Below are 19,707 nucleotides of genomic sequence, written 5' to 3'. Positions count from 1 at the left end.
TTTAGATATTTTTTTCATCCACGTGAAATAATCCAAATAAACAAACCCACTTCACAATTCTTCTGAGAGTACCAGGCTCTGTATATAACAAATCACTAACTTTCGTACCTCATTAAAATAGGAAATTTCAAATTGTGATTTGCATATGTTTGCATCTATAATCAGTATTCAACAATTTCTTGAATACCTAGCAAGACGTCTATGATCCTTCCATGTTACTTGTTAAAAACTTGCCACTTTTATCATTCCATTCAGTCCAGCTTTGTGAAGGCTAGCAAATGTCATTCCCACCTCATTGTGTGGGCTGAACTATTCTATGGCAGGGGTGTCATTTAAAGGTCAGACAATACAGTATACACATGTTGGCATCACATAGACCTGGCTTCAAATCATAGCTCTACCTCTCAACAGCTGTGTGATTTTGTGTGAGTGAGTGATCTGAGTGAGGAATGAAAACTTTGAATATAGATAAAACACTTAATTCCTCCTAAGCAAACTTTGCAAGACAAGTACAAACTCCTACATACAACTGAAAGTCAATGAGATTTAGTTAGGTAAGCCCAAGCACAGGAACAAGAACAAAGAGTTCAAGAAGTCATCTTAAATAAGACAGTTTCCAAACCTTTCAGTAGAGATGTTAAATTTTATTGAAATAAATTGTATAATAAGAAGTATATTTAAAAAAGGAAACACTGAAAGGAAATCCCCCAAGCATTAAAAAATGTAATACACTGGCCATAAAAGGCACACCATAAAAGTCTATCTGAAATGTTCATCACAGCTGGAGTAGAAGTAACAATTAACAAATTTCTTCAAGTATTTGGAAAGGGATTATAGTTTTGTAACACTACAGTATTTTCTTTGGAGAAGCCAAATTATCTATCTGCTGTAGTTTGAATCTCTGGTGAAAACAGGTAACTACACTTAACAATAAAATTAAAAAGGGGAAAAGAAACTCTTTGTTTTTATATCAGATAAGAAATTTTAATATTTAAACACTCACTACTAAATAATTTCATAAAATAAACGTGGACCCATGTTCCCTTTGTTGAATGACACTACAAGGGTTTAAAAAATATTTCAGAAAGTGTTTCCCATGGTACATTAAATGCTAAACACTGTCTAAAAGAAAGAGATGGGCACCACAGACTAACAAACCTGGCATCGAATTTGACTGTCCCACTTACAAGCTGTGGCACCTTAGACAAGTTATTTAATCTCAGCCTATTTGTCTCATAAGCAAAATGGAGATAATAATAGTACCTACATAGCCGAATTGTGAGAATTAAACTAGATAGTATATGTAAATTCAAATGTTTAGTCCAGAATCTCACACGATAAGTACAGTCAATAAATAAGAGTTCTCATCACTAAAGAACAATGTTATCTTTCATAAAATGGCTCATTTCCTGAAACCATCTAAGAAAAGATAGGAAATTTTGTCATTTTCTAAAGAAGACATATAGGCTGGGTCTACACAGGACTATGAGACAGACCATGACCTAAGAGTTGCAATTCAATCCTCCCTATTCTGGGCAGTGAAACTTCTGAATGCTGTGTGAATGGCACAAAAAAAGAGATGTGTTTAGTTTTCTTAAATTTCTACAACGAGCCCACACAGACTTCATTAACCCTCAGGATAACGGCAGTGGCTGAACTGTTTGCCCTCTTGCCCTGATTAATGCTAAGGCTTTAATTTCCATGGCTTATTACAATAATTACTAAATTTCTATCCAAATATTTATGATCATCATATTTATAATAATTCAAAGTACTTTTCCTAATTTTAAACAAATTGTCATTTTCACAGACAAAACCATAGCTTCTATGAATGACCAAGCAACAGGAAGAATTTCATTTTTATGTTCCCTTCTATTTAAATGCTAGCTAAAATGGAGTTGGTGTCATACAAAACCAGTACTCTAAATATAACCCCGGAAACTAACTCACCTGTAATTGCAAAGCTTCATGGTTTTCTAATCCTTCCACAATTGGTGAAAATCGTTCTCTGTTATTTCGTTCTGCTGCTGTAGTTATAGCTCCTAAAAGTTTATCTAGACTATAGAAAAAAAAATAGAAATGAGAAATACATCTTACACATACTATATGAATATGGGTTATCCCTTATACAGTCTTCCCTGTTTTCTTTCTGGTGCTTGATGTTTTCACATAGACCACTACAATTTAAGAATTGTGTTCTTGTCCACATATTTCTGCAAGTCAAATGTTGATAGAGTTAAATAACTTTAGGGCACCAAAATGAAAATTCAATTTGAAAGTCTTGAGGAAAATAATTTTTCTGGGTGACATTTAAAAAAAAAATACTTAATTGACAAACATTAAAATTTTAAGTTTCAGGTTTTGATATTTCATGTGTTAACATAGATATTAATGTCACTTAAACGTGATATGGCATTTACAATTATTCAAAGTTTATTCAAGTGTAAACGGACTGTAATTTTATAATAAAGTGCTGAAAAGCATAAATATTTTTTAAAGAACTTAAAAAAAAAACCCAGGATTCTTTGAAAATGGAACAAGGAAAAAAACCTAAAAGAGAAAGCCCAGTAAATTAGAGAAGCATCTATAATTACCAAGCACAAGAAACTTATTCACCTGAACAAAAATACTGGAAACTATCTCTGTACAGTGTCTGAATCAAATTAACCTCTATGTAGTATACTACTATTATCAAACTATATCTGAAATTATAATTAACTCATAAAATATACCAGGGTAGGGTACATTATATGAATTAAGTACTGAAAACCTAACAGACTAGAAAAATATTTCTTACTTGTGTATAAACTGATTTTTCTATAAAACCTAAGGAAGGAAGCCTATCTGCATAAGTTATTTCATGCTCAGTTTGTTCTCACTGAGATAAGACTTAATGTTGTGTGATAATATTTTTGTTCAGTCTTTGTCTTTTGGTTTCAAAGGATGAACCAGCACTAAGCAACATCTCATTTTATTCCAAGAGGTATGAGAAAGTCAACATATTAGAAGAATCCTAAATCTTTGCCTGCCCCATTATAATTCAAACTGAGATGATTACTGCCACATAGAGTGTCCAGAAGAAATATTTTAGTTCATGTCCGTAGCAGGTATTACATTCTTTATCTCAATGGTTTCTTACCAACTGGATATCAAATCTTTAATTTTGCTTCTAACTTAATATTATTTCCATAAGAAGAAATGATCTATGCATAGTCAGCAACAACTTGCTGAAATTGGCACTTATGTGCACTCTGAGTAGTTACCAACAGCCTTTTGTTCTTTCCAACCAGTTAATTTAATTCCATTAATATTGCTTCATCTTTTCACTTACCATAGGCAGAAAGGATGCTCAACATCACTAATCATTAGAGAAATGCAAATCAAAACCACAATGAGGTATCACCTCACACCAGTCAGAATGGCCATCATCAAGAAATCTACAAACAATAAACGCTGGAGATGGTGTGGAGAAGAGGGAACCCTCGTGCACTGTTGGTGGGAATGTCAATTGATACAGCCACTATGGAGAAGAGTATGGGGATTCCTTAAAAAACTAAAAATAGAACTACCATATAAACCAGCAATCCCACTACTGGGCATATACCCTGAGAAAACCATAATTCAAAAAGAGTCATGTACCACAATGATCATTGCAGCTCTATTTACAACTGCCAGGACATGGAAGCAACCTAAGTGTCCATCGACAGATGAATGGATAAAGAAGATGTGGCACATATATACAATGGGATATTACTCAGCCATAAAATGAAACAAAAATGAGTTATTTGTACTGAGGTGGATGGACCTAGAGTCTGTCATACAGAGTGAAGTAAGTCAGAAAGAGAAAAACAAATACTGTATGCTAACACATACATATGGAATCTAAAAAAAAAAAAAATTGGTTCTGAAGAACCTAGGGGCAGGACAGGAATAATGATGCAGACATAGAGAATGGACTTGAGGACACGGGGAGGGGAAGGGTAAGCTGGGACAAAGTAAGAGAGTGTCATGACTAATATATACTACCAAATGTAAAATAGATAGCTAGTGGGAAGCAGCCACATAGCACAGGGAGATCAGCTGGGTGCTTTGTGACCACCTAGAGGGGTGGGATAAGGAGGGTGGGAGGGAGACGCAAGAGGGAGGAGATATGGGGATATATGTATATGTATGGCTGATTCACTTTGTTATACAGCAGAAACTAACAGAACATTGTAAAGCAATTATAGTCCAATAAAGATGTTAAAAAAATAAAATAAAATTATAGTACAAAATAAAGCATCTAGTTAATTCAGTTAAGGAAGTCAAATTTTGTGATGAGCATGTGTGAGGGTGGATGTTGTGTAGGGTATGTATATGTGTGTGCCTGTGTGTGTGTTCAGCCAAAATTACTCCCTAACTGACCTTTTCCCATTTTTCTAATAATTGCTTTACCTTCAACTAGACAAAATTCTATTCATTAACTTTGAATATCCAACTTTGAAGAACTCTCCATTAGGATTCTATCTTTTTAAACCTATTTTTCAAAGAATCAAAAAAAGGCTAATATCCAAATAGATAAGGTAAAAATATCAATATTTTTTTCTAAAATTTAATAGTATTTTCATGCAAGTTATCAAAAGAAACAGCACAAAAGTAGGACTTGTTAATTTCTCAAGTGTCATTTTCTATACAGTTAATATAATAATAGAGCAATACGTACATGTTCTCTTCTCCAACAATACAAATAGCAGAAAGTATTTTTACTATTTCAGTCATCATGTTGGGTTGTTTGGGGTCAACTGCTCTTGCCAACAGTAAAAGGCTTCTTTCATCCCCTAGAATCCTTTTCAATCCAAACTGAAAAAAATTTTTTAAAATGAACTTTCATTCAAAATGTTTTTGGAACACATTTTTAATTTTAAAAAGCAACTAAACAATGATTTTCTAAAAACCAATACCTCCACAGTGAGGTTCTACTTAATTAGATGAATGTTCTTCAAATGCAGTTGTTTGTTTTTTATCTGAAATGACTGCATCTTGGAGTTTTGTCCTTTGGTCAGATATGATCTCCATTAGCCTGCCTAAAACTTCCATAAAAATTTGGAAGAAATATGGGAACCACCAATATTTTCTCAACAAAGAAGAATATGTAAAGAACATACTGATATGATTTTCTAAAGCAGTTCTACTTATGTCACTGGGTCTCCCTGGAGATGTCTGGAACTCATGGTTAAATTCTCCAATATGTTTGCATGGAAAACTAAGTTGAACAAAAAGGGTAAAACATTGAAAAGCTCTTTTGTATACTACATGCCAGTTAAAGAAGCAGTAGACCTCTGTATGGATTTTCCCATACCTTCTCTCTCTTAGCCTCCCTCTTTCAAGCAGTTGTGCTGCATTACAAAAGTTATGAACAGAAAGAAATGGAGCCTGGGTTTTACTAAGTGTCACAGTCAACTAGGCAGAGAAGCCAGACACCATTTTCATTTATTTTCTAGGCTTGAATATATGCATGCAAATGTGCATCATAAGAATGACTAGGTAAAAAAATGAAGAAAGCCCAAAACTCAGGCTTTCACTACATGAAGAAGGTAATATTTTCTTTGATCTTTGTCCCACAAATTATTTCTCAGATTTCTTATGAAATATGTTTGCTTCTTGTTACAGTTTAACAGTGAAATCCAACAACATTTCATTGGAGCAAAATTGCCATTTCAAGCTATCCTTTAGTTAAACACCACACATTTGAATATTTTCATGGTTCCTAATTTATCTTCTAAAAGAATTCAGGACTTAAAAAAAACATAGCTAAAGCTCTTAAATATGACTTTACTCGAGGTCATAACAAATAAGGAAATTTATAGAGACAAGACAAAAAAAGGAAATGGAAGAGACGAGATTAAAAAGAAGCAAAGAAAAACAGAAGGACTATGTAAGTATAAAGGTAGCCGGTAAATAATAAGTAGTAAGGAAAATAAGTGATGTGGAAAACTGAGAGAGATGGTTACCATGCAATTACCAAACTTAAAATAACTTTAAAGATCAGTTAGACTGAGAGTGAAATCATTTAATTTTTCAAATTTCCATTTTATTAATAAAAGTAGTTTGTAATGTGTAGGGACATACTCAAAATAAAACTGAAGATATGAGAAATGATGGAAAACCATCAATCTAAACATCAGAGCAATATTACAGCAATGGAAGTTAAGGGACAATGAGTTGCTTTTTATGATCCTATTATTACATGCATTGTATAAGCAAAAAGAGTTTTTGAATTAGGTAATCAAAACTCCTCAGGGCCAGCAAATTTGATGTATGAGTCATTTCAGATGAAAGTTTCATTCTTTGATTATGACAATTCATTCCAACATGAAATGGATATATTACTGTATATTTTTTTATTTTGAATGTATACTTTATGCCCATTGTTTCACACGCCTATAATTTAAAAGACCTACTATTTACTCATGTTCCTAGGACCTATGTGCAAGACATTAACATGCTCTAACTAAAGCCTAATCTTAATATAGAATAATCTAAGTTAAACTATCGTGTTTTACAATGTTATTGGGAATGTAAATTGGTACAACCACTATGGAGCACAGTATGGAGGTTCCTTAAAAAACTAAAAATAGGGGCTTCCCTGGTGGCACAGTGGTTGAGAGTCCGCCTGCCTATGCAGGGGACATGGGTTCGTGCCCTGGTCCAGGAAGATCCCACATGCCACGGAGCAGCTGGGCCCGTGAGTCATGGCCAGTGAGCCTGCGTGTCTGGAGCCTGTGCTCCACAATGGGAGAGGCCACAACACTGAGAGGCCCGCATACCGCAAAAAAGAAAAACAAAAAAAAAAAACTAAAAATAGAACTACCACATTCCCCAGCAATCCCACTCCTAGGCATATATCCAGAGAAAACCATAACCCAAAAGGATACATGCACCCCAATGTTCATTGCAGCACTATTTACAATAGCCAAGACATAGAAGCAACCTAAATGTCCATTGACAGAGGAACGGATAAAGAAGATGTGGTACATACATAAAATGGAATATTACTCAGCCATTAAAAAAATGAAATAATGCCATGTGCAGCAACACGGATGGACCTAGAGATTGTCATACTGAGTGAAGTACGTCAGACAAAGACAAATATCATATATCACTCATATGTGGAATCTAACTTAAAGAAAAGAAACAAATGAACGTATTTACGAAACAGAAACAGACTTACAGGTATGGAAAACAAACTTATGGTTACCAAAGGGGAAACATGGGAGGGGAGGGATAAATCAGAAGCTTGGGATGAACACACACAGAAGACTACTTTACATATAAGATAGATAACCAACAAGGACCTACTGCATAGCATAGGGAATGCTACACTGAATTCTTTTTGAAGATAAATTAGGAACCATGAAAATATTCAAATGTGTGGTGTTTAACTAAAGGTTAGCTTGAAATGGCAATTTTGTTCCAATGAAATGCTGTCAGATTTCACTGTTAATACAGAGTAGTACTAACCCATATGAGAAAAGAATCTAAAAAAGAATAGATACATGTATACGTATAACTGAATCACTTTGCTGTAAAACTAACGCAACACTGTAAATCAACTCTACTCTAATAAAAAAAAAATCATGTTCTTCAAAACTGCCAAACTCTTAAGTAATAAATAATACGTATGAACATATCAACTTCTGTCTCGTGGGAAAAGGCTCTACAGGAAATGTCACTTTCTCTAGTAACTATACTGATTACAGTTATATCCTGGAAAGCTGTAAGAGTTGACTACTCAAGTCAGTAAGAATTTAGATCAGAGTCCTAATTTTACAGGTGAGGGGACTGATTGGCAGAGAGGTCAAATAATTTTCTAAAGGCCACACAACTTAGTGGCAAATCATGGACTATATTTCCTGATTTCTAGTACAGTGTTGTCTTTCCTTTATTTCTTTGTTTCCCTCAATTGAAAAAAGAGATCCATCTTGAGCTGTGGAGAAGCAATGTTCATTAACTGCTTTCTTGTTAGGTATCAGATTCTGCATAACTTTGTCACCAAAGACTAAGAGCTCAGAAGTTCAGAAATTCTGTACTAGCACTGATGGAAATCTTTCTGGAAGAAACTTCCAAGAACAGCACAAATAGTATATTCTATACGGGAGACTCACGTCAATTGGCAAGCATCCATCTGTTCCACATGCCAAAAAATTCTTTGCTGATACATGTGTGTATAAGATACACATAATTATACATAATCCCACACACTTAAGAAAGACTGCAGATCACTTAAGTAGATAATCTTACTGCATTCGCTATTAATAGCTATATTTTACTTCTGGCAAGTTTTGGGTTATTGTTATAATTAGTTATTTTTAATAAATATTTTGAGATTATTAAAATACCATATAAAGGGAATTATTCAATTAGTGAATTAGTCAGTGGTATTTTACCTATAGGAATATAGCACAAATCATGTATAAGAGAGTAACAAAACAAGTTTATAGAAAAAATGACTTTAACTTCATAACCTGAGCAAAGACTACTTTTAGAAGGAAAACCCTTGTCTGGCATTCCTAGAGTCCCTCATAATGCAACTGGTATCACACAGGTACAAAAAAAAAACCCTGGTATGTGCCAGAAATGTCTTTTATGTATGTTAACTCACTGACATTAATTGAACATAAAAAGAAAGAAAAATCTTAACCTTATAACGTTCTCAGCAAAAAAAAAAAGAAAAAAAAAAATCAAATCATAGCTTTGAATTGTCCTTTACATTAGAATAAAAACTCTCTGTAAGGAAATGGTATTCAACCTATCCCATTTAAATTTTCCTACTACCATGGAAAAAAAAGAGTATTAAAGAGTATTATTTGATTTGGGAACAAGACTTGTATGTTTGCATGATTGCAAAAACCTGCCAATAAATATTTTGTGAAGCAAAGTATATTTTAAATAATATTTAAATGAAACTCATGATGATTTGCATTATAAAGACCCTCTTGAAAACTGAGTAAGCATCCACTATTTTGCCTGTTTCATGGTGTCTGTCAGGCAAGTTCTCACCTTTTGCGACAGAGGCAGAAATAAATACTACTTACCTTATTGTTCATAAATGCTTTGAGGCACTGAATAAGTTTATACTGATTCTTCTTGTCAATATTTTCTTGCCTGAATAAAAGGAAAGAACATATTATGCTGTGCTTAAAAATGTCCCCCATGGTGATTTTTTTTCATGTTTATTCTTACTGTTTCTTGTCCAGAAGCTTTTCCAGCACATCCAACAAGAGTCCAAGACCTTCATGGCCAAAGTTGTTAACCCAGCTATTAAATAAACAAGAAAAAAAAGTATAAATAAGTTTATATAATTAAAACATTAAATATCCCAAATTAAATTTTGATTTTCAGATCTGTTAATGCTGTCTTTATATCGCGTGTCCTTCTTTTTTCCACTCCCATTGCTTTGAGTGTTGACTCTATGGGGATGACTCAGAGATCTTTACCTCAATCCCAGACTTCTCTTCACATTTTAGATTGCCCATTCTACAGCACTGCCTTGGTTGTTTCACCAGCGTCGAATACTTAAGCCTGAATTTACAAAGCCAAATTTCTCTTCTCCTATGTCTCTGTTCTCCTAAATCAACTCCTCTTCCATATTCTGATAATACTACTACTATCCCTTGCATCCTTCAGACTTGAAATACTGGCATCATTTCTTGATCCGCCACCTCTTTCACCTTTGCATTTATTCTGTTCATTCATTTAACAAATAGTTATTGAGTTCCCACTAAGTACCAGGCATGTTCTAGGTGACAGAGATATAACTGGCAACAAACTAAGCCCCTACCCTCATGTAGCTTACCATCTACTAAAAGGGAGACAGAGCATAAATAACTAACTATATAATAAAATGTCAATGCTTTGGTACTATGAAGAGAAATAAACCTTGGCAAATGGAATAAGGAGAGCCAGGATGTTATTTTTTAATGTGTAGTCAGAGAAAGATTATTTGATAAGGTGATATTTGAGCAGAGCCTTGAAGGAAATAAGGACTTTCCTAATAGATGGAATAAAAGCAAATAGGGTGCTGAGGTGGTAGCTAGTGTGCTTGGAATGTTCCAGGATCTGTGAGGAGACCTGTGTGGTCACAGCTGAACAAGCAGGCTTGGAAGCAAGAATGGCAGGAGATGAAGTCCCATGTGTGACAAAAGACTTGAAGACTGATCACAGAGAACTTGATTTGACTTATTGTCATGACCCTACTCTACTACTACTCTACTTCTAGAATGACTCCCTTTCATTGTCTACCATTCTAATTTAGCCCTAGTTACCTTTCCTTTAATATGGCAGAAGCCTCCCAACTAGGGTCTCTGAGGCATCATTCTTTTCTTTTATTCATTTTATAAAATGCCAGATTACCACAGTCTTCTGTCCAAAAATTTTCTCTGGACTATTTAACACATTTCAAGTCCTGATTCTGATCAAGCCTCAACCTACCTTTCTAGCCTCAGGCCTTAGACCACATGTTCCAATAAAAATCAGACATATTCTCTTTCCTGGAGTCTTCCCTGCATTTCCCTGCTTGACCTCACTTCCCAGAAGGTAACTCCAACTCCGTCTCTCCCAACCCATCAAGGCTCAACTTGACTGTCAATTCCTCCATTAATGTTTTCTTCCTGTAAGTCCTCCATCCAAATGCATTATTTTCTCTTTGAATGCCCGTGTTTGTGCATCTCTTACTACTTGACATTATGATTCATACCACAAGTGTCTTCACCCACCTTTCTGGATTATAAATTCTCTGAAGACTGTTATATGATCTCACTCATCTTTCTGTCTCCCATAATGCTTAGCAGAATGGATTACATATAGTCAACACTAAATATTTTCTAATTAAAATTTAATTAAATTTACTGACTTGTGTGGTTAAGAGAATCAGCAGAATCATATTGTCCAAGAACTTTACAAACGTAAATTAACATACAGCAGGATGCCTGTGAAGCAATAATTAAAATCTATACTCGACATATTTAAACCATGACTATAGATCAATTCCACAGGTTTTAAATCACATTTCATATCTACCTAAGGTAAAGAAGAGACCTAAATTTCTAAGAGACTATCAGTAAGAAATAACAGATCACTGAAGAAAATACATTTAAAAAATAGCTTAAATATTTGGAACCAATCACATCCACAATATATATGGAAACTCATTTTAAACAAATTCTGCTTTAATTCCCACAGAGGAAATGAGAAAAAATCAATACGGCATTGTAATGATAATTGGCAGCAAGCTACTATTCAATTGAGGCATGTAATCAACCAGCACAATGAGCTATTTTCTCTAAAGACTTGATAATCAGTGGGGTGGTAGGAGAAGGAGAAAAGGACATCAGCTCTCTAAACATAAAATACTGTATTTAATCTATCACAGACAGAAATCAGCAGATATCCTAACAGCAGAAAATACCCTACAGCAACCTTAAAATAACAGAAATTCTGAACAAATTTATATATACAGCCCTCAGTATCTGCTTTGGCATCTGGAAAGATGAAATAATCTATGATTTCCTTAAATTTAACACTCACAAATTCTTTAAAGATTCTAAATTTTACCTGTTTCTTTTTATACCTAGTGCTATTAAAGTTATTAGGATTATTTGCTTCTTGGTCTAGGGAAGTGTTTGATACAAGACCATGATTTCTATTTGTTCACTTGAAATCAGTCACCCACACATCCCAGACTGTTTCAATTTGGGCAGCTGATGGTACTTTGGTTTCATTCAGTGAAAATTATTATCGGAATGAAAAAAAAAAAGGATACAATCATGAAACCTAAGTGTGAGGAGGCTGGGCCTATTTATTACAAAGTAGGAAGTGAAAAGTCTTAACTGAGAATATGTTAGGGCAATGCACAGAGGAGGACTGGGTAAGAGTCCTCAGAGCTTTTAAAGTAGAGAGAATGGGAGTACAAAAGGAGCCTTTAGCTAGAATAAAATAATTATGATATAGTAGGATGACACTCAAGAGGTGAAGAGGAAGGGGTACAGCTAGACATACCTTTTTTTCCCTTTGTCTTGCCATTTCTCTGTCTTTAAGCATCAAATACTTTGTAGCCTCTAGCCAAATGCTTACTGTCTGTCAGTCTCTCTCTATATACATATATACATACATATATATATATATATATATAGTCTATATATAAATATACATATATTTAGGTTTTACCCAATACAAAAGTGGCCATGAAATGATTAAGTGGTTTATAAACAAAATGTTGGCTACTGTATGTAGGCAGGAATTTTGATACTGCAACACCAGAGTAAGTATAAATTGGTGGTTCTCAAGGTGTGTGTCCCAAACCAGGGGCATCAACAGCATTTGGAAATTTGTTAGAAATACAAAATTCTTGGGTCCCACCCCAGGCCTACTGACTCAGTAACTCTGTGGGTGGAACCCAGAAATGTGTTTTAATTACTCCTCCAGGTGATTCTGATGTTCACTCAAGTTTGAGAACCCCTGGCATAGAACAATGGTTTGCTGAGAAGTGGAGGAAGCCTTTCTCAAGCAGGACTCCAGGCTCAAAATTCAAGATTGCTCTAAATACCCTCCCAACCATACTATACATTCCCACTGCCACAGAACAGAGATGAGGAATCCAGTCAAAGCAAGTATATTTGGTATATTTTACAGAGTCTGCCAATTCCAGCTCTGAGTTATGCAGTACTAACTAGAATATCTAGAAGTATAAAAATACAGTTGATCACTCCGTTTAAAATCTGACTCAGATTGCAGAAAAAGATAAAGACATCAATTTTCTGTAGTATCTCAGCTTTGAAATAAGAAATTGCAATTTATCATGGACCCCAAAGTTATAAGAGACACAGAAGCAACAGAGGATAATGAAGAACCAAGCAGCAGAAAAAATGGGCGAGGAAGATGATCTCTTATAATTTCCATAACCACTCTGAACACAAGGTTTTTTTCCCTTTCTTTTTATTGGGATATGATTTACATACAGTAAAGTTCATCATTTTGACAAAATATAGTCATGCAACCTCTAACACAAACAAGATTTGGAACATTTCCACCACACCAAAATATTCCCTCATTCCCCTTTTGTAGTCAATCCCTTTTCCTTACTCCCAGTTGCCTGGCAACCACTTACCTGGTTTGTGTCCCTATAGTTTTGCTTTTTCCAGAATGTCATTAGAAATGGAATCATACTGTATACAGCTTTCAGTGTCTGGTTCCTTTCATTTAACATAAATATTATGATATTCAACTATGTTATTGCATGTATCAGTAGTCCATTCCTTTTTATCGTATGGATATAACACAATTTGTTTATCCATTCATCAATTGATGAATATCTGGGTTGTTTCCAGGTTTTGATGAGTATGAATAGAGCTGCTATAAACATTCACATGTACGTATTTGTGTAAGCATATATTTTCATTTCTCTTGGGAAAATAACTGGGGGTAGAATTACTGGGTCTTATGATAAGTGCATGTTTAAATTTTTAAAAACTGCTTTCCAAAGTGGCTATACCATTTGGGACTCCTTCAGCAAAGTGTAACAGCTCTAATTGCTCCAGATCCTTCAAACACTTCATATTGTCAATTTTTTTGACTTTAGCCATTCCCAAAAGTGTTTTCACATAAAGAAACTGAGAAGCAAAGTAGCTAAGGAACTTGCAAAACATCATTCAACAAGTATCAGTTCTAGGACTCACACCCCCACACCTAGGTCTGACTCCAAAGCCCATGTTTATTTCAATCATACCATTAGAAATTACTAACAGGACCAGTACATGGTTTCCTGTAACATCTGGCTCATGGCTCTAGCAATAACTCATTGAAGAAGAATTAGTGGTTGTTCCAGAACTATATTGGGCTTAAACCTACAAATCTATGTCTAGACACAGAATTACATGTTTTGTATTATTTAACAGCTTACTTCATTCATTTAGGTGTGATAGGTAATTTTCAACCCACGTTTTTCTTGTCTTTCAAAGTCCTAACCTTCATAAGAAATCTACCAAATACTGTCAAAGAAAGACATCTGGAGACTCCAACTAAAACTTCCAATCAAGTTTAGGTACGGTAGCTTATTGGAAAGAACAGAGCCAGATGTAGCTTATACATTTTTTTTTTTTAAGATGGGCTATAGCCCATAATCTCATTTCTTGGTATTAACATATTGGTGATTTTATGTTATCAAGTTACCTACGTTAAAGAGTTGTCTTCACATGCTACAAATACATGGTGATATTTGTAACCATGACTTGACAGGGGACCAGGTGGAACAAATCACCCAAACAAAAACAATAGAAAGATCAGTGAGGACAGTTAACATACGAGTGAGCAAGAGTCCAAGATTAGATCTGAACACTGAAAAAGAAGCCAGGAAAATTTTCTAGGGAAGAAGAGGACTGACCCAAAATGAGACAGTATTTTCTGACCTTAGGTATAAAAGGTGTGGCTATATCTATAAGGCAGTCCAACATCCCTATATTGCTCAAGAAGTTAAAAATTGGGCTTTCCTGGTGGCGCAGTGGTTGAGAGTCCGCCTGCCGATGCAGGGGATACAGGTTCGTGCGCCGGTCCGGGAAGATGCCACATGCCGCGGAGCGGCTAGGCTCGTGAGCCATGGCCGCTGAGCCTGCGCGTCCGGAGCCTGTTGCTCCGCAACGGGAGAGGCAAAAGCAGTGAGAGGCCCGCGTAGCGCAAAAAAAAAAAGAAAGAAAGAAAATTAGAGATCTTTTCCCACCTTTACTCAAAGGTCAGAAAAATAAGCCTCCATTCATCAATGGACTATCTCTGTGAGATCGCAGAGTGACATGGTTAAGTGCATAAGCTTTAGAAGAAGATAGATCTAGGTTCCAATCCCATCTCTGTCATATTCTAGCTGTATTATTTTTGATCGGTTACTTAAAACTTCTAAGCTTTAAAATAGGGAGGAGAATAGTACCTGTACCCCAGAAGGCCTTTGTGACTATTAAATGAAATCGTGCACAGTGAACTTGTATTAAGATATTTCTGAAAATATTAAAAATCAAAACCTTGAATGCTCTTTAAATCTTCTTGTCCAAAATACAGTATGATTTTAGGCATAAATTAAAGACTCCTTTTCAAAAATATTAACACTTAATAACATTTCATCCATTCATTTATTGATAAGTATCTTAATTGTATGAAATATGCAGAAGAATCTAAATAGACACTAAACTTCTACTGATTGATTTTTTGGAAAAGATTTAATAATTTAAATATTTGGCACTCATATCACATCATGTGCTTTCTTTAACTTATTGCTATTATTCAACTTTGTGTATATTCATTACTATATTAATGCTGGCCAATTCACATTGAAATAGACATAGAAATTACAATGGTGGGGGAAGGGGGATACGCAGAGAGAGAGAAGTCTATTTATAGTTCATGCATAATTCTGACAGAAAGATATCTAAATATATCAAGGTTTTAAAACAGAAATCTACCCCAGGCTTTCAGAACTTCTGAGGTCATTATTTTTAAAGGGCCCACTTACACTGATTGGCATGATCAAAGGAAAGAAAATCTTATATTCAATGAAAGTATCAGAGGATCTGTTGAACACTAAGTCCACGAGAAAGCAAGATTCTCCCCTCTCTAGCTCTCCAGGGCAAAACAAAGTGAGGAAAACTCTATAAATGTGCCTATTTTACGAGGAAATGATGTTCTGCTCCCTCACACATAAATGTAAAGGAAAATCCTTCACAGATTCCAAAAACTTCAACCTTTTATCCGTAAGTTGGACATTCAGACTCTGAATTATTTAATTACAGTTCATGTAAATATAACTTAAAATCAGATTAGTGGACGGATGAGTTCAGTATACTATACGCAATACAGATATAACAGGAAGTAGTGACTACATGCACATTTATAATTAGACTGTCCAGATTCACGTCTTTCTTTCAAAAGGCTTAAAGATAAAATTAGGAAGTTCTATCATGAGTCCCATAAGCAGTAAAGGCAATTGGTCTCATGTGCCGAAGTCCAATATTAGTCATGTCATCCCTTTATCACTGTTTGTACAGTGCTAAAGGCTAGTATAGCGGGTTATGTGTTTTGTACAAAGAATTTTATTTCTCTCTAATGGTGTTCTATTCCCATGTGTAATCTCATACTACAACCCAAATCACTGGAACATCAAATAAAACGAAGGATAGTCCAGAGTTTCTTGGGGGAATTGATAAAATTGGTAAAATTATAAGACACGAAACAACTAATTCAAAGGGTTGAGGAGACTTTAAAGATGATTGCAAATGGTGTTTACATATTTTAATACCAGGGAAACATCTCATTTTAATACCAATGTTGCCAATGTAATGTTTTCAGTGAAATTAAAACCAAACCTTAGTTATAGGTCCTTATGGAAAGAAAAAGGGTGCTGGGTGATTAAAACTAATGCACAACCCAATGCAAACAGTATCATACCTTCAGTCCACATATCAACATCTCCAAACAGTAGCCAAGAAAAACCTAGTGTTTTCAGCCTTTTTAAAGGATAATTTGTTCAGCCAAATCAACTTCATAGATAATTCCACTATCAATAACATACATCCGTGAAAAAGATAAATGTTAACAACAAAAACAACATGGATTTGTATATGCTATGACTGCCTTGGTCTTAACCAGATAAAAAAATATATATCCACTCAGGTTTGTCTCCATGAAAGTAAATACAATACCCTTGGGCATTTCAATGTCCTTCGAAACTATTCACCATGGTAGATTAGTACATGAACTATTTCTGACCAATTTAGAATATCTATTATTGGTAACACTGCCATTTCCAGACATTTGTACAAAATCCCTTTGAAGCATGATATTCACTGACCACTTATTTCACCTGATTCATAAAAAGGTTGAATATGTCAATTTTCCAGCTCTCAGTGGTTTTGACTTCAGTATTGAAACAGGTTACAATTTCCTTAGAAAACACCAAAGAAGACACTCCATCTTTCCCTATATCCTCTGCTTTTTGCTTAAGAGGGTTTTACCTGGCTGCATTTATTCTCCCCATCAGGTCTCATTGGAAAAATCCTGCTCTGTTTCATGCTACTCACACATTTTTTTAAGAGTTGCTCACAACAAATTGTAAATGCCTGAGTTACATATAAAAATCTCCTGAGGGCAATAGTTTAAGTAAAATTCTCCCTCAAAGGATAAAAGTTTCTTATTTATTAAAATCAATTTCTTAAGCTCTCAAAATTATCAATACTTTGGAGATAGTCATAATGGCTTAAGTCCAAATCTGTTAAAATGCCCAAAAGGCTATCGAGCAAAGAATATTTTCCTCCTCACCCTTCTTTAAAAAGTATTCTTAGAAAAATATAAGAGACAGTCTTAGCCTAATGTAATGATGAAAACAGAATGTACCAAAAATGTGAATGAAATTAAAAATAGAGTCTTTAATCTATAGTAAATAGAGGGGAAGCAGGGAGAAAGACCATTCCAAACATTCAAGCAAAAGCCAGTCATGTTTTAAATTTTCTTCGTATGTTTGAAATTGTGAATATAATTATGTTAGCATACTTAAGTCATCTTCTTAGTGATATAACCAGTCAAACTTATAATAAAATGTTAACTTCCACAAGAAAAATGTATTTTCCTAAGCTAAGTAATAAAGTTAAAATTCTATCACACACTCCACAGGACGTCCAATTTCTTTTAGTAGTGGAATTTTGTTAAAATGAACTTACTCCAGGAAATCACATTCCTAATTTATACACCCTGGAAATGAAAGAGAGCTGACACCAAGTTTATTGTGAATAAGGTTAGAAGTTCTTTGAATGCAAGGAGGAAAACAGAGAGGTATTAGCAGGTACCGCCACACATTTCATTTTTTCCTACACCAATCTGCATGTTATACTAACTGGCTCTGGTGGGCAGCAGAGAAGGTCAGTGAATGCTCTTTCATGGTAACAGGGGTAAGGAGAGTTGAAAGATAATTGCTATTTGATGACTGAACAACAGAAATGCAACAGTCCTTCTCACCTACCAGGTGCAGTGCCAAAAACATATAATTAAAGACTCATTATAGAGTGTGATAGCTATGTAGACAAAGATCAAAGAAATTTAATGTTCCTGAATATTTTTAGCACAGGATAACTGCAACCAAACCACAAAGAACCATTTCTTTGGGTCCTCATGGTGGATGTCAAAAAATCTCAGCAAGTTCAAATGTTTTATTGTCTCAGAATGTGATCCGCAATGGTAAATTTCTGGTCTTTTCTAGTTTATCTTTATATAATATTTTAAAACCCCCTTCCCCTAAAACTGATAAAGATACTATGGAAATTATGTGTGTACCTGTATGTACATATGTGCACTCTTAAATATAGTTAAACATCTTAATATATCCAACTTTAATAATTTTTTTCAAAACATAATCATTGAATAATGAACAGTCAAAATCTTTAATAACCCCACATTAAACACCATGAGAATTGTTAAGGCTTATCTAACACAAATTAAACCAAAAAACTCACTATTTTTCTCTTCCACAGTGATATAAATCATCTAAAACAATGACAACAAAACAATAATAATAAACTGTATATGACATACAGATAAAATCTTTATAGGATTACAATGCAGTATAATAAAGTCCCTAAGAAAGAAATATTAGCCTTCTACTATATTCAACCTGCCTTGCACTCACTTTCAGAAAAATCTAGAAACATAGCTACTCCTAAAGTTACAATATTTGATAAGTCTTTGAAAACATACGAATGCTTTTTAAAGAAAGCATAATGCTTTAACTGCTTAAGTAACTTTGACCTCCTTCAAAAATGCAAGGACCGGGCTTCCCTGGTGGCTCAGTGGTTGAGAGTCCACCTGCCGATGCAGGGGACACGGGTTCGTGCCCCGGTCCAGGAAGATCCCACATGCCGCAGAGCGGCTGCGCCCGTGAGCCATGGCCGCTGAGCCTGCGCGTCCGGAGTCTGTGCTCCACAACGGCAGAGGCCACAACAGTGAGAGGCCCGCGTACCGCAAAAAAAAAAAAAAAAAAATGCAAGGACTTTCTTTTCAATTGGAACAGTTAAAAACCGAAACAGACACAACTTAAATTAACAACAAGGTTTTATCTTCATTTATAAACAAACCTCTATGAAAGAACATGCACTCACAAGAGTAGCTTTACTGGTTGTGAAATTAAACTGTTACTCCATATTGGCTCCTTCATTTTACAGATGAAGAAAATAAAAGAATTTTATTGACTTGTTTTAGATCACAGAGCTTGTTAATGGCAAAACCATGATTGGAATCAATCATTCCTCAGTCCTTACATACCTCCCATTCAACTGTATTATCAACAATTAACAAATATATCACCAATTAGTGGTTACAAGTTTTTTGGTTATTTTCCTTTCATGAAGGAATATTGGATAAAAGTTAAAATATATTCAAATATCATCAATGTGTATATTTAGATGTGAAAGCAATACCAGTGAGGAATTTTTTAAAATTATTTATTACGGATTCTATCAAGAAGCAAGGGAAACTTTAGACAATAAACACATAGGGGATATTCAAAAATATACTTTCTTTCTTCTTCCCATATACCAATAAATAAAATAGTTAACTTGCTCAGCACAGATGCAGAGCCCTGCTATATTGCAATTCATTATTATAGATTGTAGACATACCAGTGAAGCACAGATCTGTAAACATCCA

At 34.7% G+C, this 19,707-nt stretch overlaps 1 protein-coding gene across 3 annotated transcripts in view; it reads right to left on the bottom strand.

Annotated features, from left to right (window-relative positions):
- Positions 1 to 19,707, bottom strand: part of DIAPH2 (diaphanous related formin 2) — an 893,504-nt gene that overhangs the window by 655,913 nt on the left and 217,884 nt on the right. For all 3 annotated transcript variants that reach the window (XM_049705081.1, XM_033412217.2, XM_049705082.1), the window contains exons 7-10: positions 9,223 to 9,297; positions 9,075 to 9,144; positions 4,703 to 4,839; positions 1,951 to 2,059 (exon numbers count right to left, since the gene is read on the bottom strand). In XM_049705081.1, the coding sequence (XP_049561038.1) occupies positions 1,951 to 2,059; positions 4,703 to 4,839; positions 9,075 to 9,144; positions 9,223 to 9,297 (391 nt within the window). The remainder of the gene's footprint in view (positions 1 to 1,950; positions 2,060 to 4,702; positions 4,840 to 9,074; positions 9,145 to 9,222; positions 9,298 to 19,707) is intronic.

Source organism: Orcinus orca, chromosome X (assembly GCF_937001465.1).
Source record: "Orcinus orca chromosome X, mOrcOrc1.1, whole genome shotgun sequence".
Lineage (NCBI taxonomy): Eukaryota > Metazoa > Chordata > Mammalia > Artiodactyla > Delphinidae > Orcinus > Orcinus orca.
Note: the sequence above shows the minus strand (reverse complement) of the source record. Positions and strands in the feature narration are given on the sequence as shown.